The sequence below is a fragment of the Scleropages formosus genome, chromosome 9, assembly GCF_900964775.1.
Source record: "Scleropages formosus chromosome 9, fSclFor1.1, whole genome shotgun sequence".
Taxonomy (NCBI): Eukaryota; Metazoa; Chordata; class Actinopteri; order Osteoglossiformes; family Osteoglossidae; genus Scleropages; species Scleropages formosus.
The window spans coordinates 6,769,331-6,780,873 of NC_041814.1; the positions used below are offsets into that span (position 1 = coordinate 6,769,331).

General features: G+C 40.3%; 1 protein-coding gene across 2 annotated transcripts; it reads left to right on the forward strand.

The window, feature by feature from the left end:
* dapk3 (death-associated protein kinase 3) lies at positions 1-11,213 on the forward strand. 2 transcript variants are annotated; one of them, XM_018745761.2, is made up of 9 exons: positions 1-179; positions 787-880; positions 4,257-4,617; positions 4,908-5,037; positions 5,410-5,458; positions 8,569-8,595; positions 9,028-9,180; positions 9,295-9,340; positions 9,459-11,213. In XM_018745761.2, exons 2-9 carry the CDS (start codon positions 819-821, stop codon positions 9,987-9,989), a joined length of 1,359 nt encoding a protein of 452 aa, XP_018601277.1. In that variant the 5' UTR covers positions 1-179; positions 787-818; the 3' UTR covers positions 9,990-11,213. The 2 variants fall into 2 exon arrangements, with proteins under 2 accessions (XP_018601277.1, XP_018601278.1); XM_018745762.2 differs by having other exon boundaries at positions 790-880.
* The last annotated feature ends 330 nt before the right edge of the window (positions 11,214-11,543 follow it).

Here is an 11,543-nt window from a genome sequence, read left to right on the forward strand (position 1 = left end):
TCCAACTCAGGACTGCTACGCTCCTGCCGGCTGCTGAGAGGCTGGTGCCGGTGGTGCATTCCCTCTCCAGACTGGGCGGTCCCGCACTGGAATGACGTCACCTAGTTTTTCATCCAGAACAAAAGTGTTTGTAGATTCTTGTTTCATAGGGAAACGGTAGCGAGTGGACTGAAGGCAATGTAAGTTATATATTATAAAGTCAAAACATCTGAAGTGTGTTGTTGAAAGCGTCGCAAACGAGCCATGCGTGCTAATGGGGAGAATCACTCCGTTGTGAGTCGGCTGCCAGCGGGACAGACTGTGTCGGACAACACTGACTTAGTGACTAACAGAGAGAGAGAAACCGCGAGCCCGGTGGACTGGTACTGGTTGTGGTACTTGGACTGGGACTGGGACTAGGATTGGTGCTGGTAGCCTGCTAAATATGTCCGGTGCTCTCGGTCATGCAGTACAGCGCACTGGAATGGAAGGAATGCCGCCGACGTCTGAAATTGTGGGCAAATTCCTGAGCTTCCGATGCTCTTACCGCGTGGCTGCGAATCCTCCGCGGCTCCGCTCCACTGCAGGGTAGATCAATCCGCACTACGCTCTGTGTCAAGTTAGGTCCCAGTACGTGACGCTTGTCGGGATTTTAAACTTATTTTGTATGTATGCGTGTGATGGGTAACTCGGGTCAAGTATATATTGTTGAGCCTTCTCAAAGTACTCATTCCTTGGAAAGTAAGTAGTTGTACTGAAGAAGGATCCGTGTTGCTGAGGCCACTGACCACATTCTTGTTCCATCAGCAGCTGAGTGACCAACGCAGAGCTCTGTCGACATGGCGGGATTCAGGCAGGAGGATGTGGAGCTCTACTATGACATGGGAGAAGAGCTGGGCAGGTAAGTAAGTGCCTCCTTGCACTTACTCCTGGAGAATTGAGCACATTGGTACCGACACAGTCAACACCACATAAATGACACCTTCACCCCTACACAATAGCGACCAAAGTCTATTCGTGACTTCGGAAACAGTTGTATCCGTAAGTCACAACCTACGAAAGCAGCGGGTTCCTCTTGATTTATTTGCAGGTTGGGTTCTGGCTTTAGAGTTCAGCTATAGCTGTAACAAAAGAAAAATACAGCCATAATTAAAACTACATCAATACCTTTCCTTATGTTTAACTTGAAGCGACGCGCACACAATGTCTACAACTGCTCGTCTCGGCGAGCCGGAGCCTAATTTGGCAACGCGGGGTGCAAGGCTGAGGGGGAGGGGATACACCCAGGATGGGACGCCAGTCCATCACAAGACCCAGCACAGAGCAGGCCCTGGCCAAACCTGCTGCGGTACTACACCCCCCCCCCCCCGCCCCCCCGAAGCAGCATTAAAATGAAAATAATATGATGTCTGCATAAAGTCCTGTTGATTGCTGATTATGGGCTGATTCATCCCGTGTTTGCAAAGTTAATCTGTTATTAAAGTTATTAGTAACTAACACTGAGGAACACCGGACAGAGCTGTAAACACCGTGGAAGTGAGTTGAATCAAGGGAGTCTCATGCCCCTATTCGGTTGTAGTGCGTTTTGTTGCTCTCTATCAGCTGAATGGGTAAACATGGGTTGTGTTTGTTCATGTAACAAATTTCGTACTACAGGTATCTGTGCAAATTGTCATTAAAAATAAACCAGGAAATGTCTATTTGAAAACTTATGTCCGCCATACATGACGCTAGTTACCGTGTGTGCTGGGTCTGATAAACTGCAGACAAGTTTATCTGTAGATGTGAATGGAAAAGTTTATGTGCTGCCGTGTCTTGTTTCTGTAGCCCTAAAAACACTTCACGGTGATTTAATACTCATATTTACAGGCAAAATGGTGTTCAGCATTATGCCTGAAGAAAAGATGCAGTTCTTCAACCATTAACCCATCTGCTGTCATATCTCGTGTTCCACTATATGGATATTATGAAAAGAAATGTTAAGTGTTTTTCTGCCGGGTTTAAGTAGCCCAGGGAGGCCTGGATCGAGTCATTTTTAGGCACAATTTCTTGCAGCCCCTAGGCTCTCTCTGTTTTGATGGAGAATTCCTCTTCTGTTTCCAACACAATCATGCTGTTTAGCAGTTTTTTCAGTTGTTCTCATTTTACCTCACATTTTTCATGGTGAACTTAATTAAAATAATGTTGAATTAATAATACACTGGGTATCTGAATGTTCTTAGTGATGTTTTGTAGATTACGGTTTATTCTGCAATCTCTATCAAGCAGAATAATTGCATTTTAACGGGTAGTGTTGGCATAAGGGGTGAGTCATGGACTTGCATGAAGTCAAAACTAGATTTACATTCTTTATATGGAAGCTTGCTCATTTGGTAGTAATCATGACATCATTGCTTGACAATGCATTTAGCCTTTTGTTACTATGGTGGAAAGAGGTTCTTAATGTAGACAAATATGTTTAAAGTTAGTCTTTTTTTGTATTTTCTTGGCTATGTATTCTACATAAGTCAAGTTAATGCAGAGTGAAAAATGGATTTGTGTTTAAGGCACTGAAATGGACATGTTTATTTTTTAAACACATGCTTCTCTTTAAACTGGCAACTTTAGTAAGCGATTACAAGGATAGAGTTAAGTGATTTTATGTAAATTATATAAATTCATTATTTGCCCTTTCCACAGAATCAGAAATGAAGATCTTCTGAAGATCAACAAGTGTAAACAGTGCCTTCCTATAGTTGATTGAGGTTGTAGTTGCTAAGTGCTCTTTAGTCAGTGTTGAGTGTTGGCAACCACATGGAGTGATTTTTGTACTTTTGTCCTCGGAGTTCAAAGGTGTGTGTCCATGTTGCTGTTGTTGAGTCCATCCATATGGTTGTTGGCTGCCTTGGTCTTCTTTTTCATGTCTTTTCCAAGCATCATTGTCTTTTCAAGAGAATAATATCCATTCTTTACATCACATGTCCAGAGTATGATGATGATGAAGTAGTAAAAAATTTAAATGGATTTGCTTCTGCTATCTAGCAATAGGTTACACCCCTATAATCACAGGTCTGCAGAGGTTACATTTACCTTTGACCAATGAGACTGCCACACAAAGTTCTCTACAGGGCTTTTGTAACCTTTATAAAAATGTAATTTTGTCCAAACTTTTTTTTTTTTTTTCCCCCTCCCTAAGTCTGTGAGCTTTTATTAAGTATTGAGCTAAAAATCATTAAAATGACCAAAAAAAGTATGACTCTTCATGTTCAGCTGTTGAGTGTATCAATATGCATGGCAGCCTTCAGTTCCCTCCTGCACTATGTTAGCAAGTCGTATAGAGTCCAACTTATCTCTTAAAGATGGTGTGAGATAATTCACAATCCAATAAGCTAAGAGAGCGAGATGGCGGCTATGTACCAGAATGAAGCAGCTGGTAGTTTTTAAGGTGCTCTTGGTTTTTCAGGAGCTGAAACGTAACGTAGCTGTGGAATAACGCATTTGTTAATGAGTAACATTGACGTGACATCATAAGTCGCTTTGGAGAAGAGCGTCAGCTAAATGATTGAGTAGATAAATGTAAATGAGTAATGTTAGTCATTGTCTCGTGTTTCCCAAGTAACAGTAGTCACTGTCTAAGTTCCTGAGATGTACCTCTTTGTCAGATGTCTGAACAAATTATACTTAGTTAATTTGTGACATACAGACAGCCTCATATTGACATTAGACATTTGTGTGTCTCCTCTATGGACCTGGTTTATGTGTTTGACCAGTGCATTGGAGGAATGGAGAGTATATTCTTATTTTCCTTTCCACCCCAGTAACTGAGTTTAGGCCATGCAATTCCTCCTCATTTTTTTGGGCAGAATTGGCTGTGTATTTTTTTGAACATAATTTAGATTTTATAATCTGATTCATGGCTTTCATCTTTTTCCCAGCCTTATTTAAAGGTAAGCCTTTTGGACACACCAGTCTTAAACAGCTTTTTTTAATACATGCCTGTCCTTAACTAATATGCTCCTGTTGCCTACTCATACCACTCATTATTATCCTATGTTGAGACATAAGAGGCTCAATTTAAATGCTTTTGCTGACAACATATTCACTTTTGATGTATTGCAGAATTTTAAAACATGCACTTTTAACTGAGAGCACATAGAAATTTCCAGTTTCAGGTGGACTAAATATTTGTTACCCTGTTGTTAATATGATATTAATAGACACATTTGTTTCTTCTTTTCCCCGTATGTTTGTCTGTCCATTATATGTTTTGCCCACTGCCACCTGTCCTTTCTACTCAGTGGGCAGTTTGCCATTGTCCGGAAGTGTGTGGAGAAAAGCACAGGCTGCGAATATGCTGCTAAGTTCATCAAGAAACGGCGACTGTCATCGAGTAGACGGGGGGTGAGCTGTGAGGAGATTGAGCGGGAGGTTAACATCCTGCGTGAGATCCAGCACACGAACATCATCACACTACATGACATCTTTGAGAACAAGACGGACGTCATTCTTATCCTGGAGCTGGTCTCAGGTGGGGAGCTCTTTGACTTTCTTGCTGAGAAGGAGTCACTGACTGAGGAGGAGGCTACTCAGTTTCTGAAGCAGATCCTGGATGGTGTCCACTACCTGCATTCAAAAAATATTGCCCATTTCGACCTCAAGGTGAGATTTTTAGCTGACTTTGACAATGTAAGGTCTCTTCATCAGGCGCACTGTTTAAGATAGGGGACTTTACGTAGGAAGCTATGAGAATTACAGCACAGTTGGCCATGGTAGAGAAAGAAATTAAGCAAGTTTGAAAAGCTGACTGCTGCTTCTTGCTCTCACTTCATGTATAAAGGAAGTCCTGGTGTTTTGTAAAATCAGCTCTCTGCTACTCAGTGTCTTATATGTTGGGTATTGTTTTACATGGTTATCCAACTGTTGACTGTTCTTTTTATATTGTGTTCTAGCCTGAAAACATTATGCTGCTGGATAAGAATGTCTCCAACCCCCGGATAAAGCTTATTGATTTTGGAATTGCACATAAAATCGAAACAGGGAATGAGTTTAAGAATATCTTTGGAACTCCTGAGTTTGTCGGTGAGACAATTTAACTATTAAATATTTATGTTTTAACTCAAACTCTGCAATGGAAGTTTTTAAGAACAGGCTTATGCAGCTATTTAAACCAAAACAAATTAATTTGCTCTGAAAGCAAAAATGGTTTACAGACCTCGCAGTTATGTACAAGGAGTTATCTGTTTGTGATGACATGTTTTATTTTTTTATACTGGGATGGAATCAGAAAACTGCTGAAATCCTTTCAGCGATCTTCAACTTGAAGAATGTTAGTGCACAGCATCTTTCTGCATAATATAAAAACTAGCAAGATCAGAAAACTGATATATAACAATTTCAAAAGTGGTTTTTAAAATGGTTTTGATTCTGAAGTTGATCTTCACTTTTTTATAGCACCAGAAATTGTCAACTACGAGCCACTTGGCCTAGAAGCAGACATGTGGTAAGTGAAATGTGATCCATGGATGCCTGTGTAGTAGATGGACATTTGTGTACTAAGATGGAATGCAACAGTACATTTTCAGCTGAATATATTAATGAAGATTACGGAAGAATCCACTTTCCATTGCTGTGCCCCACTTGTACAGAGTTGCCACTTCATTAGGTATACCTACCAGTACTGGTATCCTTTTTGCTTTCAGAATAGCCTGAATTCTTTGAGCCATGGATTCGACAAGGTGCTGACTTGATAGCATCACGAAGTTCTTGTAGATTTTTTTGCCACACATTTGTGCTGTAACCTGTGCTTGAACCTTCCATTGCTCCTCGCTCCAAAGATGCTCGACTGGGTTGAAATCTGGATTCTGTGTAAGCCACTGAAGTAGACTACACCCACTTTCATGTTCCTGGAACCACCTTGAGATGATGCGTGCTTTGTGACATGGCATTGACTACAGCCATGAAGAGATGCATCTGGTTAGCAGCTTTGCTTACGTAAGCGGTGGCTTTCAAATGATGCTCAGTTGGCATTAAGAGACCAAATAAATGCCAGGAAAACATTCCTGACAACTTAACACTGCCACCACCACTAGCCTACATCTTTAACATGAGGCAGGATGGATGCAGTTTATGCGACATTCTGACTCTACTTTCACTGTCACTACAGAAACAGAAATTTGACAGACTACTTTTCCAGTTAAGGTGATTACATGTACACTGTAACCTCATCTTCACCTAACATTCTCCGTAAACTTTAGACACTATAAGATACAGAAATTCCAGGAGTGTAGTGTTTCGAAGACACTGGGACCACCACCACATCTCGCACTGACAATCATACCATGTTAAAAATCACATAGACCGCATGCCTTGGCCATTCTAATGCTAAATCAACCACAAACGGCACCTTTTGACCATGCCTTCATACTTCAATATACACACACACACACACACACACAGACATTTTCAGAACCGCTTGTCCCATACGGGGTCACGGGGAACCGGAGCCTACCCGGTAACACAGGGCATAAGGCCGGAGGGGGAGGGGACACACCGAGGACGGGATGCCAGTCCGTCGCAAGGCACCCCAAGCGGGATTCGAACTCCAGACCCACCGGAGAGGAGGACTGCAGTCCAACCCACCGCACCCCCTTACTACTTCAATATATATATATATATATTGTTTGCTACGTTGCAGCCAGATGATTTGCTGTGTGAAGGAGCTGGTTTTTTTTTTAAATGTATGTAATAAAGTCACCGCTGAATGTATATTAGGGCAGAGGCTTTGAAAACCACAGCGGTTATTAACAACAAAGACATCTCAGAAATAACCTCCAGATGCTGTAGCAACATGCTGAAGGTACTTTAGTTTTGTGTTCTGTATTAAACTAGCCATTAAAAATAACATCAAACAAAAACATCAGTTTGTGAGGAAGCGTTTAGTCATGAAAAGATGACACCAGACATGGGGGGGTGACAGATGGCTAAAGTCATGACTGTTGTTAACTCCAGGTGCATAAGTTAATAATGAAAGAAAATGCTTATAAGATTCTCTCATTGTAGTGATGCAGTTGAAAGGACGTTACAGCAAAGTACACACGTCATCTAAAACCGGGGAGTCGGAGCCTAACCCGGCAATACAGGGCATAAGGCTGGAATGGGAGGGGACACATCCAGGACAGGACGCCAGTCTGTCGCAAGGCACCCCAAGCAGGGCTCGAACCCCAGACCCACCGGAGAGCAGGATCCAGTCAAATCCTCTGTGCCACCGCGCCCCCCCCCCTACAGCAAAGTACTGTAGACCTATTTTAAGGAGTTACCATTTGTTCAGATTTTTTGCGTCATTGTTGACACTATTAATATTTACATCATTTTTTTGGCTGCAGCTTTTCTCCATAGAAACTTAGTGTTGTTACTCAATGGTTTACCCACTAACAGGATATTCTTTCTGTATCAATTCAGAGTAAGTACTCTTTGACTGTGACGGCAGTTCTGACCACTGCACTACCTGCTGCCCCTACGTATAAATGTGTAAATATTCAGTAATAATGTGCACGCGTCCTGTTAAGTTTTTTGCAGGTACTATCAGGATCCACAGCTCGTACATCTGTAATCATATGATATCAGCACAAAGATTTTATTTCTTCATGGCAAGCATGAATTCTGTGTTCGTTACATTTTTTTACTTTTATTCATTTAGCTGATGCATTTCTCCATAGCATCTTACAGGGTTACGTTACTAAGAATTATATCCCTATTTATACAATGTGCTGTAAACGTATACATTTGTACCAGTAAGAGCAAGTACCTTGCTCAAAGTTCCACAGCAGGGGGTGAGAATGGAAATTGGGTCCTTCGAGTCCAAAGGTGTCACCTCTAACCACTACACTTTCCACTGCCCACTACTCTACCTGCATAGGCTAGTGCGTGCACAGACATTAAATTTTGAACATATCAATATTTGAAAATGTGCATTTATATCAGTCCTTAGGTCTTTGTAGTGTAATAAAAGTTCTGTAATAGACCTGATCATGTTTCTTAGTGTTTTGTGGTGGTGCAGCAGACGTGGTTGTTTGGGCATATTTTAGAATTTGACCCAGTCTGTGCACAATTGAAATGTTTTTCCCTGTGTTTGTGTGGGTTTCCTCTGTGTGCACCAATTTTCTCCTATAGCCAAAAGATGTTTCAGGTGAATTGGTGGGTCTAAATTGTCCTCAGAGTGTGAGTGTGTGTGAGAGAGAAAGAATACCCTGTGATGGACTGGCATCCTGTCTTGAGTGTACCCTGACTATTTTATTAGCCTGTGCTTCTGGGATAGGGTTCGGACCACTGCAACCCTGACTTTAACAAGTGGTTAACAATAGTGTGCACTTTTTTTTTCCTTGGTAATCATATATAAAAATACTGAGTAATTAGAGTTGTAAATGCTGGAAAAGGTCAAATTTTAAAGTTTATTTAAAATCTGAAACACTTATACTGTATAACCAAGGCCTAAAAGACTATCCATTATAATTTTGTTTTTAAATTGGGTTCAATGGTAGTCACAATAAAATTGATATTATGTTTGGTTTCATCTCTCAGAATTCATGTTATGTGTCCTCCTTTCTTCCTCAGGAGCATTGGAGTCATCACATATATCTTGTAAGTATCTGTTTGTACCCATTGCAAACTTTGATGCTGATCCTTAATAAATATTCTCATTCATACCACTTACAACAGGTTTTTCCAGACATACAGTATATACATATTTATATACACATTTACTGCAATAGACTTAAAGATCAAGGAAAGGCATTGAACCTGGTACCTCTCTCCAGACATGGGTTACTTAATGCCGTTACTTAGTGCCTTTCCTTAGCTTTCTGTCGTTTGGAAGCTCCATGTATGTATGATAGTTGTTAGAAATTTTGCACGCTCAGGATATTCAAATACATAACACTTTTATTTCCTTACAAGAATTCTTATGCTTTTCTGTTTAAGTAAATTTGATTCACATTTGATCTTTTCAAGGCTTTCAGAGTAACCTTGAATAGTAAAAGTAAGAAGGTATTTTAATCTATTACTTTTCTTTAGGCTAAGTGGAGCCTCTCCTTTCCTTGGCGAAACCAAACAAGAGACGCTCACCAATATTTCAGCTGTTGATTATGACTTTGATGAGGAATTCTTTGGCAACACCAGTGAACTGGCCAAGGACTTTATCCGCAGGCTCTTAGTCAGGGATCCCAAGTGAGTATAATTTAATTCACTTGCAGCGTTTCAGAGTGACTGAAAATCATTAAGTGTGATGACAAAATGATGGAGTAAATCAGTTTCCACCTGGTACTTTTTGTTTCTTTTCAGGAAAAGAATGACAATTGAAGAGAGTCTGGAGCACTCTTGGATCAAGGTGCGGATTATCTCATAGTCAGAGCAGCAAATCTAGAACCAGTTATGCATTTGCATTGAATGGTATCATGCAAAGATAAATTTGAAAACATTTTCCATGTCCTCCAACTCACTCACAGGTGATCAAGAGACGAAATGTGAGACAAGAAGAGAGTGAGCGTAAAACGGACCGTCGGCGGCTGAAGACCACCCGACTGAAGGAGTATACCATCAAGTCCCACTCAAGCATGCCACCAAACAACACATACATCAACTTTGAGCGCTTCTCTCAGGTGTTGGAGGGGATCGCAGCTGCAGAAGAGGGCCTCCAACAGCTTGAGCACAATCAAAAGTCCTGCCGGGAGGATGTGGCTGCCCTTCTCTCCATCTACGAGGAGAAGGAAAGCTGGTACAAGGAGGAGAACGAGAGCATCAGGGATGACCTTCTCCGCATCCGGCAAGAGCTACAGCGAGCACAGGCACAGCGTCGACAAAGCCAAGAGGAAGTTCGGGCAACCCTGCTGTCAGCCAATGCCCTCAGGCGAAAGTTTGGGCGTCTGGAGAAGCGCTATGAGTCACTGGCTGAGCAGGTGAACTCGGAGGTGCGCTGGGTTGAGGAGCTGGTCCAGTCATTTGCCCCAGAGGGGTTATCTGGCTCTAGCATGCGCTGAATTTACTTTTATTCTTTGAGATCAGTTCATACTGAGGATCTTTGTTTCTTTTACTCATAATGACATCATAGTCCATGCCCATGTATGGCTCATATTTGACTGCCGTAATGAGATCACAGTAGCTTACAGCAATTTTTTATATAAAGGAAATGACTCAAAGTGTACTCTAAACAGACTGTGTATATTTGCATCATGTGGATTAATATGTTACTGACAGGCTATTCCTATGTAGCTTGTATAATTTGCTCATATGGAATTGTTGCTGAAACTATTGATAAACTGTTTTTCCATCAGAGGCATTTCCATGCTCTCAGTTGTATCCACAGTATAATACTTCTGAGTTTGATACTTTTTTTGGCTGCATGAATGTGCTTTTCTCACCTGCTGCTTAATGTATTTATTTTATTACACTAAATGTGTTGTCAGATTGTCACAAACTTTCCTGAAACATCTATAGAAATTCCAGTGTTTTATTGTCCGGTGTCTTTCCCCCAGTGTAAGTACAGTGTTTAATTATAAGAATAGTTTTATTTATTTGGCATCAGTGACTTCAACACAGCAAATTCTTAGCAGTATACAGTACGGGTAAAATAACTTTTCCATTTTTACAAAACACTGATCTTTTTCCTCCATATAATTTACATATGATTGTTGTCCATATTGTCATCATACATGTACTGTTTGACCATTGCTTGTAAAACAAAAATCAGCTTGCCAAAGTATGAGCATTACAAAAAATAGGCACTTATGTATTAATCTGTATATTAACGTTAGATTAGGGCAGAACTCGTATATTGTACTGCAGCTGTTAGTACAGCACGTCTGCCTTCAGTTTCATCTTAACAAATCCAAAGGACAGAGTGAAATGAGTGCAAGATGTAGCTATGCATGGCAGAAATCTTTTCAAGAATTTTGCATTTGCCTATAGCAATAATGCGACAGTTCCTTCTCATTCAGTGATATTTGCATCATATGTGCCAAATAGTTTACATGTTGTCATTTAAATGTTTTAATTTGTAGACTTTTATGATGGGACTTAAAGCATTCCATCAATGATATACTGTCAGTACCATTGCCTTATTAGTGTATAACTGAAATGTACCACATGCAGTTGATATATATATATATATGTAATGTTGTGTGTGTATATATATATATGTTAGTTTGCATATTAATTAACTTTAAGCAACTTACTCTATGTACATTTATTCCATATACAATAAACTGGAGAAACTAATTTTACAAGGAAGTTTTTTTTTTAATTTTTTTTTATTTAGTATTTCTTAGAAATATGCATTAGTATTTCTTGTAAGCTTTAGTTGCAAGTAATATTCAAGAAAATAGAGAGCATTTAGTGAGCTTAAATCACTGAATGTAAATAAAGGGAGCATGAAGGTACATCCATAAACTTCCCTTTTTGTTTTGGAAATGTAATTTTTTTCTTTGAAGTTCTCAAAGAGGTCCTAGTGTATGGGTATCGTTAAAAGAGCAACATTATAATCGGCAGCATTTATTTCTTTTTTAAAAATTAGTGTAAATTTTGGCACGCAGAGG